Source organism: Mobula hypostoma, chromosome 11 (genome assembly GCF_963921235.1).
Source record: "Mobula hypostoma chromosome 11, sMobHyp1.1, whole genome shotgun sequence".
Lineage (NCBI taxonomy): Eukaryota > Metazoa > Chordata > Chondrichthyes > Myliobatiformes > Myliobatidae > Mobula > Mobula hypostoma.
The window spans coordinates 1,266,412-1,294,221 of NC_086107.1; the positions used below are offsets into that span (position 1 = coordinate 1,266,412).

A 27,810-nucleotide genomic window follows, 5' to 3' on the forward strand; every position below is an offset into this window, starting at 1 on the left:
AGATAACATGATTCAACGTGCTGGCCTTCATTATTTGTTTATTTATTTTACTTGTTTATTGAGATACAGTGCAGAACAGGCCCTTCAAGCCATGCCAGCCAGCAACCCCCGATTTTACTCTAGTCTCATCACAGGACAATTTACAATGACCAATTACTCCACCAATCAGTAAGTCATTGGATTGTGGGGAAAAGGCAGCAACTGCAGAAACCCATGTAGTCATAGAGAGAATGTACAAACTCCTTCCGGACAACAGTGGGAATTGAGCCCAGGATGCTGGCACTGTAAAACGTTGTGCTAACCACTACACTACTGTATCACCCGCACCCCCCCCCCATATAAGAACTGAACACAAGAGAAAAGAAGGTTATACTCCAACATTATCAAACATTGCTCTGACCTCATCTGGAGTACTGAATGCAGTTCAGGTCACTAAACTATTGGGAGGCCATGATAGCACCGGAGAGGAAGAAAAGAGCCTCCATTATAAGGCATTGCTCTGACCTCATCTGGAGTACTGAATGTAGTTCTGGTCACCACACTATAAGTCAGCTGTGACTGTGATAGCACCAGAGATGGTACAAAGCAGATTCACAGATGATATCTGGGACGAAGCAATGAATGAGATCTATAAAATAAATCTGAGAACTACAGATCAGTGGGTCTCACATCTGTTGTAGTGAAATTGCTGGAGAACATTCTTAGGGATAGGATATATGAGCATTTGGAAACTCATGGCCTAATCAGGGAGAACCAGCATGGCATTGTGTGTGGCAGGTCGTGCCTCACCAACTTGATTCCATTTTTTGACAAGGTGACAAGAGACTGCTGAGGGTAGGGTAGACGATGTTGTCTACACAGATTTTAGTAAAGTGTCTGCCAAAGTCCCTCATGGGAGGCTAATCCAGAAGATTAAGATGCACGGGATCCGCAGCAAATTGGCTGTCTGGATTCAGAACTGGCTTGCACATAGAAGGCAGAGGGTAGTGGTTGAAGGGACTTATTTGAGCTGAATGTCTGTAATTAATTGTGTTCCTCAGGGATCTGCGCTGAGACCTCTGCTGACTGTGATTTATATAAACGAACTGGATAAAAATGTAGATGGGCCTGTTGGCAAGTTTGCGGATGATACAAAAATTGGTGGAGTTGTGGACAGTGTAAGAGACTAGCACGGTATAGATCAGTTGCAGATATGGGTTGAGAATTGGCAGATGGAGTTTAACGCAGATAACTGTGAGGTATTGCACCTCAGTAGGGCAAATGCAAAGAGACAGTACACTGTTAAGGGCAAGGTCCTCAACAGTGATGCTGAGCAGAGAGATCTTGGGACCCAAGTTCACAGCTCGGTGAAAGTGGCCACACAGGTCGATAAGGTGGTCAAGATGGCTTATGGAATGTTTGCTTTTATTGGTCAAGGCATGGAGTTCAAAAATCAGGAGGGAACGTTACATCTTTAGAAAACTCTGGTTAGGCCACATCTGCAGTTTGGCACACAGTTTGGTCGTCCCACTATATGAAGAATGCTGAGGCTTTGGAGAGGGTACAGGAGAGGTCTACCAGGATGCTGCCTGGTTTGGAGGGAACGTTATCACAAGAGGCTGAAAAAAAATTGGGTTCTTTTGTCCGGAACACTGGAGGCCGAGGGGAGATTTGAAAGAGGTTTGCGAGATTATAAGGGCATAAAGTGGACAGAGAATATCTGTTTCCCAGGGTTGAAATGTCTAATAGAGAGGGCATGCATTGAAGATTAGGGAAGGTAGGTTCAAAGGGGACGTGAGGGGTAAGGTTTTTACTCAGTCATGGATGCCTGGAATGCACTGCCTGGTACAGCGGTAAAGGCTAATACATTGGAAGCTTTTAAGAGATAGGCACATAGATACAAGGAGGATGGAGGAATATGGACATAGTGTAGATAGGGGGGATTAGTGTTTGCACATTTTTGATTTGCTTTTTAGCTGGTATGGCACAAGCTTGTAGGCAAAATGGCCTGTTCCTGTGCTATGTTCTATGTAGTACGGAATAAGCCCTTCTGGCCCAAAGAATCAAGATCATCTGATCTTGAACAGGATTCGCACCGCCATCGACCCTAAGCTAAGATTCAATCAGAATGGTTTTTGGCAGAAGCACACAGCAATAATGCAAATACTTGCTCTCCGTAGAATCATCGAGGAAGTCAAGAAAAACAACCTACCAGCCGTGTTTACTTACATCAATTTTTGCAAAGCTTTTGAATCCATTCACCGAGATAAAATGCTGAAGATCCTGAAAGCTTACGGAGTGCCAGACCATCTACTGAGAGCAATAGAGTCCAGCTATACCAAAACCATGACGAAAGTTGTATTACCAGACGGAGAAACAGCAGTGTTCGAGCTCCTAGCTGGTGTGCTGCAAGGAGACACTCTGGCACCCTACATCTTTATAATCGTCCTTGATTACGCTCTGCGTCAGCTATCAAAGATCATGACAAACTTGGTTTTACCATAATAAAACCAGGACGAACCAAAAGGGTCAGACCAGTTACGCTCACAGATCTCGATTTTGCAGATGACATAGTCCTCCTCTCTGACCAGATGGAGGAAGCACAGCAGCTACTGACAAAAGTGGAAATTGAGTGCAATAAAGTTGGACTTCACCTAAATGCTAAAAAGACAGAGTACATGGCGTTTAACTGCGAAGAAAGTACTCTCCAGACCGTAAAGAATGATACCATTAAGAAAGACTTTGACTACAAGTACCTCGGGTCAAGAATGATGAGTTCGGAGGAGGACATAAAGATACGGAAGGCGCTGGCGTGGATGGCTATGAATGACATGAAGGAAATCTGGAGGTTGAACCTAACCAGAGGGCTTAAAAAGAGGATTTTCATAGCAGTCACAGAGTCCATTCTCACGTACGGATGCGAGACGTGGACACTCAGCAAGACTATGCGAAAGTCTCTAGATGGCTGCTATACACGAATGCTCCGGATGGCTCTTACTTGAGTTGGCAACTGCACATGACGAACGTCGAGCTCTATGACGACCTTCTGATGCTCACCACTAAAATAGAGGCGAGAAGACTGCAACTAGCAGGGCACTGTCTACGCCACCCCGAGCTACCTGCCGGCCTAATCATCATATGGGAGCCCAAGCACGGGAGAATGAACCCTGGGCGCCCTTCCAAGACTATGGTCAACACGCTGCTAGAAGACAGCGGCGCGGCTAATGTAGATGAAGTGAACACACTGATGAGGGAGAAGGAGAAGAGGAGAGTCCGTCATCGAGCCCGACGCCGGCCCCCTAGGCCTGAGTCGACGCAGTAGTAGTAGGCCCAAAGAACCACAGCGCCCAGCAACCCATCTATTTAACCCTCGAATGACCAATTAACCAACAAACCATTACGTCTTTGGAATGTGTGAGAGAACCAGAGAACCCAGAGAAAACCCATGCAGTCACAGGGAGAATGTGCAGGCAGCAATGGAATTAACTCTGAGCTGCGGAATGGCCCCAGTTGTAATACTGTCACGTAAACCACTATGCTAACTGTTCCTCGGGAGGATGATTTCAATGAGGCCTGAGGACATTTTTATAAATGCACAAAGACGTGGCTTTGGTGCACTGATCCAAGTTAAAGACAGCTCTCTTCTCTCCACGACCCCAACACCCCAGTTTTCATTTGAGCTTTAGCAATGTGCTGATTAATCAATATTGCATCTTATTTAACTAACGATCCATATCTGATCCAGATAAATGGGCTTAACTAAGTGCATGCTAGGAGGTGGGATTAATTACAGATAAATGCGCACTGAATGGTATGGACGCGGGGGGTGGGGTGAGGGGGTGGGATCGAATGGCCTGTCAATGCCTGATGACTCCAAAATTACCTTCATCGCTGAAAATGCTAAAGATTTCCCGCTTCCTTCGTGTTTTTCCCAGCGCTGTGCTTTTATTAACCGGGTCATCCTGATCTTCATCCATAGTTTACATTCAAACACGAGGTACCTGCAAAAAAATAATAGAGCTTTAGCAACTAACAATCAGCAGAGGAACTAACTCCTTCATGAACAGTCCCAAACCCGGCTGTGAAAGGAGGAGGAACGGGTATGAACTCCCCATGGACAGTCCCAAACCCGGCTGTGAAAGGAGGAGGAACGGGTATGAACACCCCATGGACAGTCCCAAACCCGGCTGTGAAAGGAGGAGGAACGGGTATGAACTCCCCATGGACAGTCCCAAACCCGGCTGTGAAAGGAGGAGGGTTGGGTATGAACTCCCCATGGACAGTCCCAAACCCGGCTGTGAAAGGAGGAGGGTTGGGTATGAACTCCCCATGGACAGTCCCAAACCCGGCTGTGAAAGGAGGAGGGTTGGGTATGAACTCCCCATGGACAGTCCCAAACCCGGCTGTGAAAGGAGGAGGAACGGGTATGAACTCCCCATGGACAGTCCCAAACCCAGCTGTGAAAGGAGGAGGGTTGGGTATGAACTCCCCATGGACAGTCCCAAACCCGGCTGTGAAAGGAGGAGGAACGGGTATGATCTCCCCATGGACAGTCCCAAACCCGGCTGTGAAAGGAGGAGGGTTGGGTATGAACTCCCCAAGGACAGTCCCAAACCCGGCTGTGAAAGGAGGAGGGTTGGGTATAAACTCCCCATGGACAGTCCCAAACCCGGCTGTGAAAGGAGGAGGGTTGGGTATGAACTCCCCATGGACAGTCCCAAACCCAGCTGTGAAAGGAGGAGGGTTGGGTATGAACTCCCCATGGAAAGTCCCAAACCCGGCTGTGAAAGGAGGAGGAACGGGTATGAACTCCCCATGGACAGTCCCAAACCCGGCTGTGAAAGGAGGAGAGTTGGGTATGGGGTTAGCAAACCCATCCCATAAAAACCCAGAGCTACAGAAATGGCAACAGAAGCTCCAAAGCCGTCATCCCTGGGAGGAGGAGGAGAAGATGGGCTGCACCTTGGATAACTTGTAAGACTAGGCAAAGACAGTGAGCTGCCGTTGGCAACCTACAGTAAGTAACCAAACCAAAAGATGCTGGTAAAGCTGGCACAACTCCAGTTAGTTAAACCCAAAACTCCTGTTCAGTCCTGATGAAGAGTCTCAAACCTGAACTGCTAACCTGGGATTTCTTCCCAAGATGCTGCCTGACCTGCTGAGTCTTTCTAGAATTTTTGATTTCGGTTTATATTTCCAGCTTCTGCAGTTCTTTCCTTATTATCCAAGCATATTGCACCCTTCAGATCTCAAGAGCAAATATAATAATTTCATACAACTTGCTCAATTGTATCCTAATAGACCAGTTGAGGTTATGTCTCTCGCAAACACCAGGAAATCTGCAGATGCTGGAAAATCAAGTAACACACATAAAAAATGCTGGTGGAACGCAGCAGACCAGGCAGCATCTATAGGAAGAGGTACAGTTGACGTTTTGGACCAAGATCCTTCGTCAGGACTAACTGAAAGAAGAGATACTCCTGACGAAGGGTCTCGGCCCGAAACGTCGACTGTACCTCTTCCTATAGATGCTGCCTGGACCAGCATTTTTTGTGTGTGAGGTTATGTCTCTGTTTTATTAAATCAGATTCTCTCCACAGGTGCTGCCTGATCTGCTGAGCTTGGCCCGTGTTCTCCTTTCACTTCAGGTGTCAGCAACACCTCAAACCTGCATTACACAACCTTGAGGTCCCATTGTCCTGTCCTTTCCGTCTCCTCTCTCATCCACCCCCCCCCGCCATCTCTCCCCCTCCCCTCTGTCCCTCTCTCCATCCCCGCAACTCGACTTGCTTATCTTCTTTCACTTTATTTGCCAGATGGTTCCATAAATAGCAGGATCACGTCCACAAGCCTGGCCTCACTCCACCGTAGATATTCCCTTTGTACAATTCCCCATCCTCTCTGCAATTATTTTCTGTGTCCCAGTTCTTCAGAATGAACATTAACAATTTCCTCACCCACAGATATTAACTGAAATTCAGAATTTCTTACATTTCTATTACAGCAGATTTCTGCTGTTGCATTTTTTGAAAATAATGTAATTGAATTTTAGTTTGTGTGGGGAAAATGCTGCCTCATTTAGTTTTATGGGGAGGACATTGAGATTGATGCAGGCAGGATGTCTATATGGACTTTAATAAGGTCCTGCATAGCAGTCAGATCTAAAAGCTTAAAGCACATGGGATCCAATGCTGGTTGGTTACAAAAGAAGTCAGAAGTCTTTCCCCGACCATGATTATTTTTGACGAATTTTTCTACATTGCCTTCTTCTGGACAGTGTCTTTACAAGACAGGTGACCCGAGCCATTATCAATACTCTTCAGCGATTGTCTGCCTGGCATCAGTGGTCGCATAACCAGGACTTGTGATGTGCACCGGCTGCTCGTACGACCATCCACCACCTGCTGCCATGGCTTCATATAACCCTGATTAAGAGGACTAAGCACGCGCCACACCTCACCCAAGGATGACCAGCAGGCTAGCAAAGGAAAGGAGTGGCTTAGTGGTTAGAAAGATGTTGAAGTCGATTGTTAAGGATGTGGTTTTGGGGTACTTGGAGGCACATAGCAAAATAGGCCATAGTCAACATGGTTTCCTCGAGGGAAGATCTTGCCTGACGAATCTGTTGGAATTCTTCGAAGAAGTAACAAGCAGGATAGACAAAGGAGAATCAGTGGATGTTGTGTACATCAATTTTCAGAAGGCCTTTGACAAGATGCTGCACATGAGGCTGCTTAACAAGTGAAGAGCCCAAGGCATTAAAGGAAAGATACTAGCATGATAGAGCATTGTCTGATTGGCAGGAGGCAAAGACGGGGAATAAAGGGAGCCTTTTCTGGTTGGATACTTATTTTTACATTAGATTTCAATGATTTGGATGATAGAATTGATGGTTTTGTGGCCAAGTTTGTGGATGATACAAAGATAAGTAGAGAGGCAGGTAGTTTTAAGGAAGCAGAGAGGCTACATAAGGACTTATAGACAGTTCAAGAGAATGGGCAAAGAAAAGGCAGATGAAATACAGTGTCAGAAAGTATATGGTCATGCACTTTGGTAGAAGAAATAAATGGAGAGAAAATTCAAAAATCTGAGGTGCAAAGGGACTTGGGAGTCCTCGTGCAGGATTCCCAGAAGGTTAATTTGCAGGTTAAATCTGTGGTAAGGAAGGCAAATGCGATTGTAACACGCTGTGAGGTTTCACTGCTAATGTAATGGCTTCTCTGTAATGTTCTACTGCTGAGGTAATGGTTTTTCTGTAGCAACAACGTTTGTGTTACGACTAGAGATAACGGGACATGCTGGGCAATGAGCAGGATGCTGTTCTTTCCTGTGTGTCTAGGTGCCGGGAATTCACGGCCTTTTGCCAGGGAGAGACGAGGAGAGAGGAGGCAAATGGAGGGAATTGGTAGACCTCGGACAGAGTGGACTTGGAGTGAGGGTCCAAAGGTCAGTGACGATCGGAGGAGGTCGATGGTGGACGAACGGCCTCATCAGTGAGTTCCAACATTGCACATTAGACCGTTTCATGAGAATGGGCCCTTTTCTTTCGTTTTCTTTACTAACTATATAGTCAAATTAAGAATTATAAAGCTCAATCAGTTAATCGCTTTGGACCTGTACATGCTGAAATTCAGTAGAATGAGGGGTGACCTCATTAAAACCTATCAAATGTCGAAAGGCCTCGATAGAGCAGATATGGAAAGGATGTTTCTATTGTGGGGGAGCCTAAGACCGGAGGACAAAATCTAGGCCCTTCTTCTGACTGGAAAGAAAGAGGGCAGCAACTGGGGCGGGGGGGGGCGGCGGAAGGGTCCAAGATGGTGGGTGGTACGCAAGTCCAGGTGAGGGGGAAGGTGAGGTGCAGGGCTGAAAGGGAACAATGTGAGAACCTGGACGATAGATGGAAGAGAGAAGGTGAGGGAACCACAGAAATGAAGGAAAATAAGGAGCAGGGGAAAAGGTAAACAAACTGAAGTCATGACTGGAAGTCCCATCAGGTTGGAGACTTCATTTAGGCCCTTCATTGATCAGGATCGACCATGAATGCTGCATCCTAGCTGTCTACATGATATACAAGTGAGGGCAGTACGATATGGAGAGAAAGCTGATGTCCATGTAGCAGACTCCCCCTCTCCATGCAGCTAATGAATACAAAGGAACGGCAGAGGCCACTGCAGGTTGGTGTCACTTGAGTTGCCAAGCAGCATAAGCGACTCCAGCTCCAGATATTTCCCTCGGGGTTTACTCCTGAGGCCATCCCCATAAGTGGGTATAGCTGCAAGGCAGCAGAGGTTTGAGATCAGAGTTCTCCTTCTCCTGGATGAGCTACCAACCACAACAATGCCCTGGGTGCTGGAGGTCCTTAATAATGGACGCTGCCTTTCTGAGACACCGCTCCTTGAAGATGTCCCGGGTACTTTGTAGGCAAGTACCCTAGAGGGAGCTGACTAAATTTACAACCCTCTGCAGCTTCTTTCAGTCCTGTGCAGTAGCCCTTCCATACTAGAGAGTGATGCAGCCTGTCAGAATGGTCTCCACTGCACATCTATAGAAGTTTCTGAGTGTATTTCGTAATATACCAAATCTCTTCAAACTCCTAATAAGATATAGCTGCTGTCTTGCTTTCTTTATAACTGCATCGATATGTTGGGACCAGGTTAGATCCTCAGAGATCTTGACACCCAGGAACTTGAAACTGCCCACACTCTCCACTTCTGATCCCCCTGTGAGGACTGGTATGTGTTCCTTCGCCTTACCCTTCCTGAACTCCACAATCAGCTCTTTCGTCTTACTGACATTGAGTGCCAGGTTGTTGTTGCTGTGGCACCACTCCACTAGTTGGCATATCTCACTCTTGTATACCAAGTCCTATATATTAATAGTCTATATACTACCCTGAGATTCGTTTTCCAGGGGGCATTCATTGTTAAATACGAGGAAAGTAATAGAATCAATTTAAGATCACACCCAACAGGAGAGACAAACAACCAACGCGCAAATGACAACGAACTGTATGGACCTGTTGAGACCGTAAGCAAATTAGAGTGGATCCAATTGACTTTTCAGGCTGTATACTCAACTGGACACAATACTCCAAGTGTAGTTGCACCAACAACCTATATAACTGCAACATAATGTCCCAACTCTGAAACCCGATGCCCTGACTGAAGGAGGCGAGAATGCTAAAGGTCTCTCCACCAGCCTGTCTACTTGCACAGCTGCTTTCAGTGAACAGTGCACTTGTACTCCCAGCTCCCTCTGTTCCACAACACTCGTCAGTGCCCTAACAATCACTCTTGAGGACCTCTTCTCCTCTCCTCACCCACCTATCAACACCCCCCTGGTGCCTCTCCACCTTCCCATTCTCCTATGGTTCACTTTCCTCTATCAGTTTCTTTTCCAAGTCCTTTACCTCCCAGCTCCCAGCTATCACCTCCCAGCTTCTTACTTCATTCCCCCCCCTCCGCCACAGCCCCGGCTTCACTCATCACCTGCTAGCTTGTCCTCCTTCCACACCCCACCACCCTCCTATTCAGGCATCTTATCTCTTCCTTTCCAGTCCTGATGAAGGGTCTTGGCCCAAAGTGTCCAGTGCTTGTTCCTCTCCATAAATGCTGCCTGACCTGAGTTCCTCTGGATTTCAAGCATCTGCAGAATCTCTTGTGCTGCTGAGTAGGAATATGGATCTTTCTCCTAATGGCAGGCTGTGACTATGGGGTACTGCAGGGATCAGTACTTGATACTTCCTCATGATGAAATAGAAGGCTATTCAGCTCATCTAGTCTATCCTAGCTGAGAAATCCTATTCCTCAATTTTTTCTCTAATTCTCTCACACATACCCTTTACTTTCCCCAATTCTCCACCAACCACATACATCAGACGTCACTTACAGTGGGCAAGACACAAAAGCCTGAAAGCACATACCACCAAGGACAGCTTCTACTCTGTTGTTATAAGACTACTGGATAGTTCCCCAGTATGATAAGTTGGACTCTTAACGTCACAATCTACCTCATTATGATCTTGCACTTTATTGCACTGCACTTTCTCAGTAGCTGTTACATTTTATTCAGCAAGGTTATTGTTTTACCTTGTTCTACCTCTATGCATTCCTCCAAGAGGACCACAACCTTGTTTATCACGGTTTGGAAGCTTGCATGTCTCAATGACCCAGACAGCTCTGCTGGCTGGAGGCAGGGCTTTACGCTTTGGCTCCTGTTTGGGTCACTTATGCCAAATACATCAAAGGGTAGAGGCCGGACCAAGAATGGTCCACCAGTCCTCCAGATTCAGGGGCTCAGCTCAAGGCTAACAACCCTGACTGATCAAACAAATTTAGTACAAAAGAAGCATGGAGAATCCTTCTACATCTAAGTGCTATGGTATTCCTGAGTCTCCGCGGGACGTGCATGACTGACAGTTGTGAAAACCAAGAGAAAGTTACTGACGTGAAGAAAGCCCTGAACACTGCCAGAGATGGAGGACAATCATTGCTGCCCTAAATGCCAGAGGCATAATGAGCCATAACACACATCTTTCCACATTAGTTAATGACTTGGTCTATTTAGCGATACAGTGTGGACTAGGCCCTTCCAGCCCTTTGAGCCACACCCCCCTGCAACCCCAACTTAATCACGTGACAATTTACAATGGCCCAGCAAGTCTTTAGACTGTAGTAGGAAACCAGAGCATCCAGGGAAAACCCTCACATTCCAAGGGGAGGATGTACAGGAAATCCTTACAGAACGGCATCAGAATTGAACTCAGAAATCCGGGATGCCCTGAGCTAGAACTGCACTAACCACTATGCTGTCGCAGAGCCCAATACATACTGATGTGTGAACTGTATGCAGGGCAAGCTTTTCACCGAGTCTCGGTACATGTGGCGCCTGAAGACACACACTCAATGTTTCAGGAATAGCTTCTTCCCCTCCAGCCATCAGATTTCTGAATGAACAATGAACCCTTGAACATTTCATTAGAATTTTTATCCCTCACTTTTGCTCTACTTACACATATATAACTTATTGTAATTTATAGTTCTTATTACTATGCATCGCACTGTACTGCTGCTACAAAACAGCTAATTTCATGACATACGTCAGTGATACTAAACCTGATTCAGATTCTGATATGGACAAAATTTCCCCATCCAATGCAGATGATAAATAGTTTTGGTTAAACAACTAGCACATCTCTATCATCTACATTGGATGGGGAATCAACCTTGCTCATGACCCTAAATTGAGTGGGAATGCCATTAGTGATGAGGAGACAGAAATGTTTCTCAGGGACATGGTCAAGCTGTGTAAGTGCACACAACATAGATAGAGCAGTGAGGAAAATGTCAATCACAGAGTAATACAGCACAGAAACAGGCCAATCAGCCCAACTGGTCCATACTAACCACATTATCTTCCCTGTTGGTCCCAGTTGCCCGCATTGGGCCCATAACCCTCCAAGCCCCTCCTCTCCATGTATTTTTCCAAATGCCTCTCATACGATGCAACTGAACCCACCTCCACCACTTCCTCTGGCAGCTCACTCCAGGTACTCACTACCCCTGTGTAAAGTTCCCTCTCAGGTCTCTTAAATTTCTTTTTATTCTGTCTAGAAAAGACTATGACTGTCACCTTATCCATACTCCGCATGATATTATAAACTTTTATATGGTCACCCCTCGTTCTCCTGTGCTCCAGGGAATATGATCCAGTGTGGCCAATCTCTCCCTATTACTCAGGCCCCCTAGTCCACGAAACCCCTCGTTCTCCTTCACTACAGGGAACAAGATCCACTGGACACAATACTCCATTTGCAGCCTCACCAACTTCAACATAACGTCCCAACTCCGAAACTCGATGCCCTGACTGATGCTGGCCAGCATGCTGAACATCATCTTCACCAGCCTGTCTACTCACACGGCCACTTACAGTGAACTGTGCACTTGCACTCCCAGCTCCCTCTGTTCCAAACACTCATCAGTGAGCTGACATTCACTGTAGAGGCCCCGCCTTGGTTTGACTATCCAAAATGCATCTCACACTTATCACAGTTGAAATCCATTTGCCATTCCTTAGCCATCTTCCTAACTGATCAAGATCACTGTGTAATCATTGTAACCAGCTTCACTATCAACAAGACCCCCTAATTTAGTATCATAAGCAAATGTGTCCTGTTGTTTAGAAAAGGTCTAAAAATTATAGCTGGTGAGCCTGACATCAATGGTGGAAAGTTATTGGGAAGTATTCTAAGGAACTGGACTACAGGTATTTGGATAGACATGGGCTGATAAAGGATAGTCAGCATGGCTTCATGCAGGGCAGGTCGTGTCTAACCAACTTTAGAGAGTTTTTTGAGGAAGTTACCATAAAAGTTGAAGGCGGCAGAGAATGTCTACATGGACTTTAGCAAGGCACTTGACAAGACCCCGCAGGGAGGTTGATCAAGAAGGTTCAGTTGTTGGTATTCAAGATGAGGTAGTAAATTGCATTAGACATTGGCTTTGTGGGAGTGGTAGGAAATGACTCATTCCCTGACTGGTGGCCTGTAACTACTGGTGTGCCGCAGGAATCAGTGCTGGGTCCATTGTTGTTTGTCATTGATATTAATGAGTTAGATGACAATGTGGTGAACTGGATCAGCAAATTTGTGGACGACAGCAAGATGTAGTGAACGGTGAGGAAGACTATCAGAGCTTACAGCGGGATCTAGACCAGCTAGAAAAATGGGCTGAAAAATGGCAAATGGAATTTAATGCAGACAAGTGTGAAGTGTTGCACTTCAGTAGCACCAACCAGGGTAGGTCTCACACAGTGAGCAGTAGGAGTATGGTAGAACAAATCAATCTGGGAATACAGGTACATAATTCATTGAAAGTGGCATCATGGTTTAACCTGAAGGACCTTATCAAAGGCCTTACTAAAGTCCATATAAACATTATTCACTGCACTGCCCCCTTAGTTAGCTCTTCAAAAGATTCATCAGACCTGACCCCCACACATTAAACCATGCTATTTGCTGATCAAGCCTTGGGTATACAAACAATTGTAGACATTGCCCCTCACAATTTACTCCAGTAACCTCTCTACAATGGTAGCGCAGCGGTCAGCAGACGCTATTACTCCTCAGGACATCAGAGTTCAGAGTTCAAAACCAGTGTCATCTGTAAGGAGTTTGTACGATTTCCCCACGACTGTGTTGGTTTCCTCCGGGTGCTCTGGGTTCCACCCACAGTGCAAACCCATAATGATTAGGAGGTTAATTAGTCCTGTGATTAGGCTGGGGTTAGTTACATCTCGAAAGGGTCAGAAGGGCCAGATCTGCTCTGCCTCTCTAAATAAAAATAAATTTTAAAAACTAAGTCAGGCTCACCGGCCTGTCTTTGCTACTCTACTTGAAGTTATGAAGAAAGGTTGCCTGCTTTCATTGAAGGAAAGCAGAAAGACTGTGTTTTTAAGCCTTAGTAGCAAGATGTTGATGTGGTGAGCAAGTGGAGTATTCACCTTTATTTCAAGGGGATTTGATTACAAGAGTGAAGGTGACTTACTTCATTTATATAGGGCCTCAATGAGATCACATTTAGAGCACTCTGCTCCCTTTTGATTTTATGAAAAAATTAAGTGAGTCACAAAAAGAAAGCAAGCTATCACTTCAATCATCCCACAATGATTCCTGGAATGCAGGTTCTCAAATGAGGAGAGACTGAGTAGGCTAGGTCTTGAACTCTGTTCTAGAACTTTGAAATATTTCAAACTTTTTAGCAGGCTCTCCCCGTGAGGCAGTTATGACTATAGGGCACAGTTTGAGATTAAAGGCCATTTAGAACGGAAATGAGGAGGAAATTTGGAGTTGGAGGCGGAGTTATAATGGTGCAAAATGGCGACTCCTTCGTGTTCGTCAAAGAAATTTCTACTTTTGATGTCTCCTTTTCAGGGTGGATGGGTTCTGTTAAAGACCCTGACCTGGAGTTACACTCAGACTTCGGTTCTTTGCGGCGGTGGGACCTGCTCCTGGGAGGACACAACTGGCCACTTTTTGATATCCCAAGGACATGGCCTAGAAGACTAGTGTGCCTTCAGGGTTCCGTTCCGAGGTTTCATGGCCCTGATTCTAAGCCAGCGCCACCAACTGAAGCATTGCAGGGAAAAACAGAACATTGGAAACAGCAGATCAACTGTCGGAGGCTCTGTACTCAGTGAATCGTGCTCTCTCTAGTTGGTGGAGGAAAGATTGCTGCCGATTCTCCAGGTGGAAAACCTGGGGGAAGAAAAGCAGCATGACCGACTTCTAATGCTGTCAATCAGCGAGTTGTTTTGTTATGTCACTGTGAAAGGGAACACCTATTTTTCCCTTTATTGGGGAGAGAGACAGCCAGCCTGTGGCATGTCAAATTGTCAAGTGAACGATTAGTTTTTGTCACAAACAAGAGAAAATCTGCAGATGCTGAATATCAAACAACACACACAAATGCTGGAGGAACTCAGCAGGCCAGGCAGCATCTACGGAAGAGTACAGCTGACGCTTTGGGTGAGACCCTTCATCAATCAACTGTACTCTTTTCCATACATGCTGCCTGGCCTGCTGAGTTTCTCCAGCACTGTGTGTGCATTGATTAGTTTTTGTTGCACTGAAGATCATGGTATTTATCGGGGGCTTTGCTGTTGCAGGCTTGGTGGGTGAGCTGATGCTTTTTTGCGGAAATGGGGGGTTGGAGGAGGGTCGTTGCTTTGCTGCTGCTTGTGCGTGGGGGGAGTGGGGGGGGCTTTGGGGTTCGAATGTTTTGACTGTCACTCATTCTCTGGGCCACTCTTCTGTTTCCATGGATGTGAAGAACAAGAATTTCAGGATGTATATTGCATACATTTCTCTGATAGTAAGCTGAACTACCGAGGTTTCTTCACCTAGAGTACTGGAACATTGGAATTACCCCAGTTGGCTACAGAGGCTCAGTTATTTTCTGTATTCAAATGGTAGACAGAGATTTCTGGTCTTGGAGGTAATAGATCAACCATTATCTTGTCAAACGAATGAACAGACCTGAGGGGCCAGATGGTCTGCCGCTACTGGTATTCATATTGGTTTATTAATGACATGGGTACGGAGATACAGTGAAAAGCTTGCACTGCACGCTGTTCATACACATGAAATCATTAGACAGTGCGCTGAGGTAGTCATAGAAAAGTACAGCACAGAAACAGGCTCTTGGCCCATCCAGTCCATGCCAAACCAATTAAACTGCCTGCTCCCACTGACCTGCACCAGGACCATAGCCCTCCATACCCCTACCATCCAAGTACCTATCCAAACTTCTCTTAAACGTTGAAATTGAGCTTGCATGTACTTGTGCTGGCAGCTCATTCCACACTCTCACGGCCCTCCGAGTGAAGACATTTCCTCTCATGTTCCCCTTAAACTTTTCACCTTTCGCCCTTAACCCATGAGCTCTGGTTGTAGTCCCACCCAACCTCAGTGGAAAATGCCTGCATGTACCTTATCCATACCCCTCATAATTTTGTACACCTCTATTAAATCTCCTTTCAATCTTCTATGTTCCAAGGAATAAAGTCCTAACCTACTCAGTCTTTCCTTATAGCTCAGGTCCTCCGGACCCAGCAACATTCTCGTAAATTTTCTCTGTACTCTTTCAACCTTACTTACACTTTTCCTGCACGAAGGTGACCAAAGCTGCACACAACACTCCAATCTACACCTCACCAATGTCTATAGAATTTCAACATAATATCCCATCTCCTATAGTCAATGCTTTAATTTACCAAGACCAATGTACCAAAAGCTTTCTTTATGACCCTATCTATCTGTGAAATACACACAAGATGCTGGAGGAACACAGCAGGGAAGGCAGCATATATGGAAAAGAGTACAGTCAACGTTTCAGGCTGAGACGCTCCATCAGGACTGGAGAAAAAAAGATGAGAAGTCAGAGCTTGAAGGTGGGGGAAGGGAAGGAAGAAGTACAAGGTGATAGGTGAATTCGGGAGGGGGGAAGGAGGGTGAAGTAAATGAATAAAGGGCTGGAGAAAGGGGAGGAGATCTGACAGACGACAGAAGGCCATGGAAGAAAGGAAAGAGGAGGATCACCAGAAGGAGGTGATAGGCAGATAAGAAGATAAGGTGAGAGAGGGAAATGGGATGGGGGAATGGTGAATAGAGGGGAGCACAGCTCTTGATCTTTTCAATGATTTCAAGTTTCTTGGCCCTACTCATCTTATTTTCACTATGGATGTCTAGTCCCTAGACCTCTCCATCCCTCACCTGGAAGGCCTTAAAGCTGTTTTATTCTGGACAGTAGACCCAACCAGTTCCCCTCCATCAGAACTCCCCTCTGTCCAAGCAGAGCTTGTCCTCACTCTTAAAAATTTCTCCGTCAGCTCCTCCCACTTCCTTCAAACAAAAGGTGTAACCATGGGCACTCACATGGGTCCTAGCTATGCCTGCCTTTTTGTTGGCTATGTGGAACAGTCCACACTGGTGTCACTCCTTAACTTTTCCTACGCTACATCAACGACTGCATTGGTGCTGCTTTCTGCACACATGCAGAGCTCATCAACTTCGCATCCAACTTCCACCCTACCCTCAAACTTACCTGGTCTATTTCGAACACCTCCCTCCACTTTCTCAATCTCTCTATCTCTTTCTCTGGAGACAGCTTACCTACTGATGTCTTTTATAAACCCACTGACTCTGACAGCTACCTGAACTATATCTCCTCCCACCTTGTTACTTGTAAAAATGCCATCCCTTTCTCTTAATTTCTCTATCTCCACCTCATTTGCTCTCAGGATGAGGCTTTTCATTCCAGAACTAAGGAAGTGTCAGACATATAGATGAGGGTAGTGCAGTGGATGTGATCTACATGGATTTTAGTAAGGCATTTGACAAGGTTCCACACAGCAGGCTTATTCAGAAAGTCAGAAGGCATGGAATCCAGGGAAGTTTGGCCAGGTAGATTGAGAATAGGCTTGCCTGCAGAAAGCAGAGGGTCGTGGTCATAGTTCCCTTTAAGCTGTGCGTGTGCACACACGTTTTTCAACCAGCACACAAAGGAAATTAACGTGCGCACAAAAGGTTAGTTATCTAAAATAATGTAGTAATTAATAATAATACTTATTGAAAGTAATATTTTAGCTGTTTCTGTTAACTAGTTAGTTGGTTTTTCAAACACCACAATGCACGTCACTAATTTACGTCACCTCACCTTTCCTGTTCCGGTTTGTACAGCTGCATCATGGTGGCAACCGTGTTTGGCAGACAGTGTTCATATTGTAAAGTTTACAAAGATCTGCTTCAAATCTTGTAGATAGCTTACTAAGTTTTTATTGAAAAAAATATTGATCCACTATGTTGAATTCAAAAGAAGCAAAGGGCGTGAAGCCCAAAAGAACTGCAAATTTGCTTAAAGTTGAATGGCTTAACAAAATAGTAGAAACTGCTACGCCGAAAGCTCATGAGGTCATGAACATTCAGCTATGAGAAATATTTATGTACGATTCAGAAACTGGAGTTATCCGTTTGTATTGTTGTGATGTGAAAGCTGCTGGAGAATTTGTTAGTGGAAAGAAGTGGGATGATATTTGGAAAGTTGACTTTGAAGCATCATTTGGCAAGTAAATCGCATTTGAACGGTTTACAAAAGCTCAGGCAACAGAACCCGTCATTACCTGTTACAGGAGTGCTACGCATGTTACGGTTGAGTGCAGATGAGCGAGAGTGAAAATGATCAAACCCAGAGGAGATCAAAGTTGAGGTACAAGAATGGTCAGCCTTTGATTTCTCCGCAATTGCAGATTGTGACTTCACTTTTAGCAATGAACAAGTTAATGCCTTATGTCTAAAATATCATGATTTTCTAGCTGAAAATATTGTAATAGTTAGACAGTTTAATGATTTCAAATTTTCCATGCAAGAAAAAATTAATTCCAAACTGATTTCAAACTTTGCTCAAATGGTGGCATTTTTACTTCAAAATGAACAGTTTTGCGACCTTGCACAGTTGATGGACATTGGGGGAACCTTTCTTGCATCTAGTGCGGACTGTGAGCGAGGTTTTAGCCTAATGAATCAACTCAGAAACAAGCTGAGAAACCGTTTAGGTGAATGTTATTTGGATGTTAATGAGAATCAAAAGCTATCAATTGGATGGAAGTTCTATTAGTCTAGATAGTTTACAAAGAATAGGTAAATGCCAAAGACACGAGAGAGAAAAAACTAACTGAGTGACTTAAATATGTATGTTATTTTGTTGTTATTTTATGCAGTTTTAGGCCAAATATTTTGTAAACCTACATAAACTGTGCCATGTGTGCATTCAGTGCGTACATACTTTTGTCACAGGAAAAAAATTTGCACAACGTAAGATTTTTGCGCACACTGACTACTAAAAATTAGAGGGAACATTGGTCGTGGTGGTGGGAGTACATTCGGATTGGAGGGTTGTGACTAATGTGTCCCACAAGAATCGGTTCTGAGACCTCTACTTTTCATGATTTTTTTTATTAACGACCTGGATGTGGGGGTAGAAGGGTGGATGGGCAAGTTTGCAGACCACACAAAGATTGGTGGTGTTGTAGATAGTGTAGAGGATTGTCAAAGTTTGCAGAGAGACATTGTTAGGATGCAGAAGTGGGCTGAGAAGCGGCAGATGGAGTTCAACCCGGAGAAGTGTGAGGTGGTACACTTTGGAAGGACAAACTCCAAAGCAGAGTACAAAGTAAATGGCAGGATACTTGGAAATGTGGAGGAGCAGAGGGATCTCGGGGTACATGTCCAAAGATCCCTGAAAGTTGCCTCACAGGTAGATAGGGTAGTTAAGAAAGCTTATGGGGTGTTAGCTTTCATAAGTCGAGGGATAGAGTTTAAGAGTCGCGATGTAATGATGCAGCTCTATAAAACTCTGGTTAGGCCACACTTGGAGTAGTGTGTCCAGTTCTGGTCGCCTCACTATAGGAAGGATGTGGAAGCATTGGAAAGGGTACAGAGGAGATTTACCAGGATGCTGCCTGGTTTAGAGAGTATGCATTATGATCAGAGATTAAGGGAGCTAGTGCTTTACTCTTTGAAGAAAAGGAGGATGAGAGGAGACATGATAGAGGTATACAAGCTATTAAGAGGAATAGAGTGGACAGCCAGCACCTCTTCCCCAGGGCACCACTGCTCAATACAAGAGGACATGGCTTTAAGGTAAGGGGTGGGAAGTTCAAGGGGGATATTAGAGGAAGGTTTTTTACTCAGAGAGTGGTTGGTGCGTGGAATGCACTGCGTGAGTCAGTGATGGAGGCAGATACACTAGTGAAATTTAAGAGACTACTAGACAGGTATATGGAGGAATTTAAGGTGGGGGGGTTATATGGGAGGCAGGGTTTAAGGGTTGGCACAACATTCTGGGCCGAAGGGCCTGTACTGTGCTGTATTATTCTATGTTCTATTCTTGCAAGAGAGGGGCTTCCCTTCCTCCACCATCAATGCTGTCCTCAACCACATCGCTTCCATTTCATGCACATCTACCCTCTCCCATTCTCTTGTCGCCCCACCAGGGACAGGGTTCCTCTTGTCCTCACCTCCCACCCACCAGCCTCCTGTGTCCAGCATATAATTCTTTGTAGCTTCTACCATCTCTAATGGGATCCCACCACCAAACACATCTTTCACTCCACCCCAACTTTCTGCTTTCCACAGGGATCTCTCCCTATGTGACTCCCTTGTCCATTCGTCCCTCCCCACTAATCTCTCTCCTGGCACTTGTCCTTGCAAGCAGAACAAGTGCTACACTTGCCCCTACACCTCCTCTCTCACTACCATTAAGGACCCCAAACAGTCCTTCCAGGTGAGATGACACTTCACCTGTGAGTCTTTTGGGGTCATCTACTGTATCTGGTGCTCTCAGTGTTACCTCCTGTATAGCGGTAGGACCCGATATCCACTACGAACCCATTCACCAAGCACATATGCTCCATCCGCCAGAAGAAGCAGGATCTTTCAGTGCCACCCATTTTAATTCCATTTCCCATTCTGATATGTCTATCCACGGCCTCCTCTGCTGTTGCGATGAGGCCACACTCAGGTTGGAGGTACAACACCTTATATTCCACCTGGGTAGCCTTCAACCTGATGGCATGAACATCGATTTCTCAAACTTCCAGTAATGCCTCCCCCACCCCACCCCCACCATTCCCCATCCCCTTTTCCCTCTCACCTCATCTCTTTGCCTGCCCGTCACTTCCCTCTGATGATCCTCCCCCTTTTTCTTTCTTCCATGGCCTTCTGTCTGCTCCTATTAGATTCCTCCTTCTCCAGCCCTGTATCTTTCAACAACTAACTTCCCAGCTCTTTACTTCACCCCTCCCCCGGTTTCACCTATCACCTACTAGCTTGTATTTCTTCCTCCCCTCCCTGACCCTCTTATTCCGACTTCTCAGTTTTTTTCTCCAGTCCTGGTGAAGAGTCTCGGCCTGAAACGTCGACTGCACTCTTTTCCATAGATATTATCTGACCTGCTGAGTTCCTCCAGCATTTTGCGTGCGTCGCTTGGATTTCCAGCAGCTGTAGATTTTCTTGTTTGTGATTAGACTATCTACCTGTGACACCACTTTCACCAAATTATGGACCTGTATTCCCAGATCCTTTTGTTCTACCACACTCCTCAGTGCCCTACCATTCACTGTGTAAGCCTACTCTGGTTGGTCCTATCGAAGTGCAACACCTCACAGTAGTCTGCATTAAGTTAATTCTGCCATTTTTCAGCCCATTTTTCTAGCTGATCCAGATCCCGCTGCATACCATGACAGCCTTCATCACTGTCCACCACACCCCCAATCTGGGTGAAATCCACAAATTTGCTGATCCAGTTGACCACATTATCATCCAGATCATTGATATAGATGGCAAACAACAACGGACCCAGCACCGACCCCTGCAGCACAACATTAGTCACAGGCTTCCAGTCAGAGGCAACCATCTACTACCGTTCTCTGACTTCTCCCACAAAGCCAATGATTAATCCAGTTTACTACCAGTTGCCAGTCTGTACTGACCTCAGCATAGGTGGAACAAGGTAAAAAAAAAAGTAACAACGTAGAATAAATTGTAAAAGTTACAGAGGAAGTGCAGTGCAGGGAAATGATAAAGTGCAAGATCTTAACAAGGTGATTACTGAGGTCTTTCTGCACAAGAAGTCTGTTCATATTTGATATATGAGATGCAGCCACAACAGTGGTTTTCACTGCTTCTTTAGTTACCAGCAATTTTCAAAGGGGAATTGGATACTATAAGATATAGGAGCGGAATTAGGCCATTCAGCAATTGAGTTTGTTCCACCATTCAATCATGGCTGATTTATTATCCCCTTGTAAGACCATAAGACATAGGAGCAGAATTAGATGTGGAGTCTGTTTCACCATTTGATCACCGTTGATTTGTTTTCCCTCTATAAGACCACATACATAGCAAAAGAATTTTGTGCACTAGTTTCACAAACAGCCAGCACAGATTCCTTTTAAACTGCCAGATTTTGAACTTATATAATGAGGCTCTCCATTGGTATTGTGTCTTTGCTGTCTACGTATACACAAGCCAATAACGCAAATCAGTACAATATGGAGAGCAAGCTGTTGCCCATGCAGAAGGCTCCCCCTCTCCACACAGCTGATGAATCCAAAGCAATGGCAAAGACTGACACAGTCTGGCACCAGCAGCATTGCAGGAATTGCCAGTCAGCATTGAACTCGAAGTAGGACTGCCTCAGGGACTCCAGCTCCAGATTTTCCATCAGGGTTCACTCCTGGTCTTCCCCATGAGGTGGGTATCACCGAAGGCAGCAGAGGTTTGAGTAACCCTGCTCCTAGATGAGCTGCCAACCATGGACGACAAGTCCCATTTGCTCAGAGCAACCGGCTTTAAGGCACCAGTAGCCCACGTTTACCCCTTCTCCTGTCACTAGAAATGGTTCCACCAGGTTTTGTAGCTAAACCACACTTACATAGAAACATAGAAACATAGAAAATAGGTGCAGGAGTAGGCCATTCGGCCCTTCGAGCCTGCACCGCCATTTATTATGATCATGGCTGATCATCCAACTCAGAACCCAGCCTTCCCTCCATACCCCGTGACCCCTGTAGCCACAAGGGCCATATCTAACTTCCTTTTAAACATAGCTAATGAACTGGCCTCAACAGTTTGCTGTGGCAGAGAATTCCACAGATTCACCACTCTCTGTGTGAAGAAGTTTTTCCTAACCTCGGTCCTAAAAGGCTTCCCCTCTATCCTCAAACTGTGACCCCTCGTTCTAGACCTCCCCAACATCGGGAACAATCTTCCCGCATCTAGCCTGTCCAATCCCTTTAGGATCTTATACGTTTCAATCAGATCCCCCCTCAATCTTCTAAATTCCAACGAGTACAAGCCCAGTTCATCCAGTCTTTCTTCATATGAAAGACCTGCCATCCCAGGAATCAATCTGGTGAACCTTCTTTGTACTCCCTCTATGGCAAGGATGTCTTTCCTCAGATTAGGGGACCAAAACTGCACACAATACTCCAGGTGTGGTCTCACCAAGGCCTTGTACAACTGCAGTAGTACCTCCCTGCTCCTGTACTCGAATCCTCTCGCTATAAATGCCAGCATACCGTTCGCCTTTTTCACCGCCTGCTGTACCTGCATGCCCACTTTCAATGACTGGTGTATAATGACACCCAGGTCTCGTTGCACCTCCCCTTTTCCTAATCGGCCACCATTCAGATAATAATCTGTTTTCCTATTTTTGCCACCAAAGTGGATAACTTCACATTTATCCACATTAAATTGCATCTGCCATGAGTTTGCCCACTCACCCAACCTATCCAAGTCACCCTGCATCCTCTTAGCATCCTCCTCACTGCTAACACTGCCACCCAGCTTCGTGTCATCCGCAAACTTGGAGATGCTGCATTTAATTCCCTCATCCAAGTCATTAATATATATTGTAAACAACTGGGGTCCCAGCACTGAGCCTTGCAGTACCCCACTAGTCACCGCCTGCCATTCTGAAAAGGTCCCGTTTATTCCCACTCTTTGCTTCCTGTCTGCTAACCAATTCTCCACCCACACCAATACCTTACCCCCAATACCATGTGCTTTAAGTTTGCACACTAATCTCCTGTGTGGGACCTTGTCAAAAGCCTTTTGAAAATCCAAATATACCACATCCACTGGTTCTCCCCTATCCACTCTACTAGTTACATCCTCAAAAAATTCTATGAGATTCGTCAGACATGATTTTCCTTTCACAAATCCATGCTGACTTTGTCCGATCATTTCACCGCTTTCCAAATGTGCTGTTATCACATCCTTGATAACTGACTCCAGCAGTTTCCCCACCACCGACGTTAGGCTAACCGGCCTATAATTCCCCGGTTTCTCTCTCCCTCCTTTTTTAAAAAGTGGGGTTACATTAGCCACCCTCCAATCCTCAGGAACTAGTCCAGAATCTAACGAGTTTTGAAAAATTATCACTAATGCATCCACTATTTCTTGGGCCACTTCCTTAAGCACTCTGGGATGCAGACCATCTGGCCCTGGGGATTTATCTGCCTTCAATCCCTTCAATTTACCTAACACCACTTCCCTACTAACATGTATTTCGCTCAGTTCCTCCATCTCACTGGACCCTCTGTCCCTTACTATTTCTGGAAGATTATTTATGTCCTCCTTAGTGAAGACAGAACCAAAGTAATTATTCAATTGGTCTGCCATGTCCTTGCTCCCCATAATCAATTCACCTGTTTCTGTTTGCAGGGGACCTACATTTGTCTTTATCAGTCTTTTCCTTTTTACATATCTATAAAAGCTTTTACAGTCCGTTTTTATGTTCTCTGCCAGTTTTCTCTCATAATCTTTTTTCCCCTTCCTAATTAAGCCCTTTGTCCTCCTCTGCTGAACTCTGAATTTCTCCCAGTCCTCAGGTGAGCCACTTTCTCTGGCTAATTTGTATGCTACTTCTTTGGAATTGATACTATCCCTAATTTCTCTTGTCAGCCACGGGTGCACTACCTTCCTTGATTTATTCTTTTGCCAAACTGGGATGAACAATTGTTGTAGTTCATCCATGCAACCTTTAAATGCCTGCCATTGCATATCCACCGTCAATCCTTGAAGTGTCATTTGCCAGTCTATCTTAGCTAATTCATGTCTCATACCTTCAAAGTTACCCCTCTTTAAGTTCAGAACCTTTGTTTCTGAATTAACTACGTCACTCTCCATGTTAATGAAGAATTCCACCATATTATGGTCACTCTTACCCAAGGGGCCTCTCACGACAAGATCGCTAATTAACCCTTCCTCATTGCTCAAAACCCAGTCCAGAATAGCCTGCTCTCTAGTCGGTTCCTCGACATGTTGGTTCAAAAAACCATCCCGCATACATTCCAAGAAATCCTCTTCCTCAGCACCTTTACCAATTTGGTTCACCCAGTCTACATGTAGATTGAAGTCACCCATTATAACTGCTGTTCCTTTATTGCACACATTTCTAATTTCCTGTTTAATACCATCTCTGACCTCACTACTACTGTTAGGTGGCCTGTACACAACTCCCAGCAGCGTCTTCTGCCCCTTAGTGTTACGCAGCTCTACCCATATCGATTCCACATCTTCCCGGCTTATGTCCTTCCTTTCTATTGCGTTAATCTCTTTTTTAACCAGCAACGCCACCCCACCTCCCCTTCCTTCATGTCTATCCCTCCTGAATATTGAATATCCCTGAACGTTGAGCTCCCATCCCTGGTCACCCTGGAGCCATGTCTCTGTGATCCCAACTATATCATAATCATTAATAACAATCTGCACTTTCAATTCATCCACCTTATTACGAATGCTCCTTGCATTGACACATAAAGCCTTCAGGCGCTCTTTTACAACTCTCTTAGCCCTTTTTAATGCTTGCCCTGGATTTGTCGGCCTGCCACTTTTACTTTTCCCCTTTGTACTTTTTGCTTCTACGCTCACTTTACACCCCTCTGTCTCTCTGCACTGGTTCCCATCCCTCTGTTGTGAACTAACCTCCTCACACCTAGCCGCTTTAATTTGATTCCCACCCCCCCACCATTCTAGTTTAAAGTCACCTCAGTAGCCCCCGCTAATCTCCCTGCCAGGATATTGGTCCCCCTAGGATTTAAGTGTAACCCGTCCTTTTTGTACAGGTCACACCTACGCCAAAAGAGGTCCCAATGATCCAAAAACTTGAATCCCTGCCCCCTGCTCCAATCCCTCAGCCACGCATTTATCCTCCTTGAAGGCCAGGAGCTGGACTTGGTTGTCAGAGGCTATTTGAGACGCTTGACATTGGAAACATTTAATAGATAATGGAAGCTCATCTGCCCCTGGCTATGACAACCTTCAGGAACATACAAAACACCTAATGTCACCTGATCTACGTCAGTGATAATAAATCTGATTCTGAAGGACTGTATGTTGCATTATACAGAATATACAATGATTGAAACAGGCCATTCAGCCAACCTGTGCTGTCCCTCCTGTAGAGCCCTTGCCCTCATCTGCCTAATTACTGTTCCCTTTGGAAAAATCGTCCACTTGAAAGTTATCGGTTGCAATACAGGGATAGGCTTCAAGCAGGTCAATGTGGAACTCCGTAAATAAGAACATAAGATACAGGAGCAGAATTAGGCCATTCGGCTCATTGACTCCACCATCCCATCATGGCTGATTTATTATTCCTCTGAATACCATTCTCTTGCCTTCTCCCCATAACCTTTAACACACTTACTAATCAAGAACCTATCAACCTCCAATATAAATATAGCCAATGACTTGGTCCCCAAAGCCATCTGTGGCAATGAGTTCCACAGCTTCATCATCCATTGGCTAAAGAAATTCCTTCTCATCTCTGTTCTAAATGGACATTGCTCTATTCTGAGGCTGTGCCCTCTGGTCATAGACTCCCCCACTAAAAGAAACATCCTCTCCTTAGCCACTCTATCTAAACATTTCAATATTCGATAGGTTTCATTTCAATGAAGATCTGCTTCATTTTTCTAAACTCCTGCAAGTACAGGCCCAGAGCCATCAAAAGCTCCTCGTACCTTAACCCCTTCACTTCTGGGATCATTCTTGTGAACCTCCTCTGGACCCTCTCCAATGCCAGCACATCTTTTCTTAGCAGCACACACAAAATGCCGGAGCAACTCAGCCGGTTTCGACCCAAAACGTTGACTGTGCTCTTTTCCTACATGCTGCCTGGCCTGCTGAGTTCCTCCAGCATTTTGTGTGTGTTGTTCAGATGTCCAGCATTTGCAGATTTTCTCGTTTGTGATTGGACATCTTTTTTTAGATAAGAGGCCCAAAACTGCTCACCATACTCTGAGTGTGTTCACCAATGCTTTTTCAGCCAGTGGCCCAGAATATTCTTACAGAAACATATAAAACCATGAAAAGTATAGATAAGACAGAGGCAGGAAAGTTGTTTCCACTTGTAAGTGAGACTAGAACTAGGGAATATGGCTTCAAGATTCGGGGGAATAGATTTAAGACAGATGAGGAGAAACTGCTTTACCAGAGAGTAGTGAATCCGTGGAATTCTCTGCCCACAGAAGCAGTGAGGCTACGTTTTAAAATATCTAAGACACAGTTAGTTAGATAGATTTTTGCATCACAGGGGAAGTACGGGTTCTGGGGTGAAGGCAGGTAGGTGGAGCTGAGTCCACGGTCAGATCAGCCATAATCAGATTGAATGGCCAAGCAGGCTGGATGGATCAGATGGCAGACTCCTGCGCCGGTTTCTTATGGAAATAAACTGCCCTCATAGAGGAGTGTGCCAGTTGTGTGTACAACCCCCTCCGTAAAGACTGTGAACGGACCTATGGGTGAACAATTCAGGGACGGTTTGCCTGGGGCCTGGATCTGCAGCCTTAGCCGTGCCTGGGGCCTTGCCTGAAGCCTGGACCTAGAGCCAGGGCTGCGCTTTGGGCCGCGCTTGGGGTCCGATACACCACACGGATTCTCCTTCCCTCGGTTCCTCATCGACCCCGGGTCCGGCCTGCGGACGGAGCCCGACTCCCCCACAGGCGCTGCTGTGAGCGCCTCCACTTTATCACCCAGGCGGTGTAGGCCGCAGGCTACGCCGCGACTCCAGTAGCGTCCCGGCACCGCTCCGCTCCCAGCCCCAGTTCCCGAGCTTCCGCCTCGCCCGCTCACACTCACCTCTTGCCGCTCCGGGTCCAGCGTCAAGAGTCCAGGCGCTCCCGGGCCTCTTGGTCCGGCTGTCAAACCCTCACGACCCTTACCGAACGCAGTACCGAACAGGGCCGCCGGAGAAACCCGAGCCTATCCGAGTCCATCCGACAGGGGTCGCCGAAGAGAGCCGAGCCCGTCCGAACAGGGCCGACTGCGAGAGCCGAGTCTATCCGAGCGGGGCCTCTTGGTCCGGTTCTCAAACCGTCACGACCCTTACCGAGCGCGGTACCGAACAGCGCCGCTGGAGAGAGCCGTGCCCAGCCGAGTCTATCCGTGCGGGGCCCCCAAAGTGAGCCGAGCCTATCCGAACAGGGCCGACGGAGAGAACCGAACAGGGCCGACGAAGAGAGCCGAGCCTGTCCGAACAGGGCAGCCGGAGAGAACCGAACCCATCCGAACAGGGCCGACGGAGGGAGCCGAGCCTGTCCGAACAGGGCCGACGGAGGGAGCCGAGCGCCGCCGAGTGATAGACGACCTGTATTTGACCTGGATACGGATGAGAATGGCGATGGAAAGGTTGAGCGTCTCAAGTTCCTGGACGTCAACGTCCCAGAGAATCTATCCTGAGCCCAACAATCGACCCAATCACAAAA

The 27,810-nt window shown here is 46.0% G+C and overlaps 1 protein-coding gene across 2 annotated transcripts in view; it reads right to left on the reverse strand.

Moving 5' to 3' along the window:
• Positions 1 to 27,437, reverse strand: part of phrf1 (PHD and ring finger domains 1) — a 225,178-nt gene extending 197,741 nt beyond the window's left edge. The window contains exons 1-2 of one of the 2 annotated variants that reach the window (XM_063061550.1): positions 27,185 to 27,437; positions 3,863 to 3,980 (exon numbers count right to left, since the gene is read on the reverse strand). In XM_063061550.1, the coding sequence (XP_062917620.1) occupies positions 3,863 to 3,956 (94 nt within the window). In that variant the 5' untranslated portion in view covers positions 3,957 to 3,980; positions 27,185 to 27,437. The remainder of the gene's footprint in view (positions 1 to 3,862; positions 3,981 to 27,184) is intronic. The other variant, XM_063061549.1, reaches the window with a different exon arrangement.
• Positions 27,438 to 27,810: the final 373 nt, after the last annotated feature.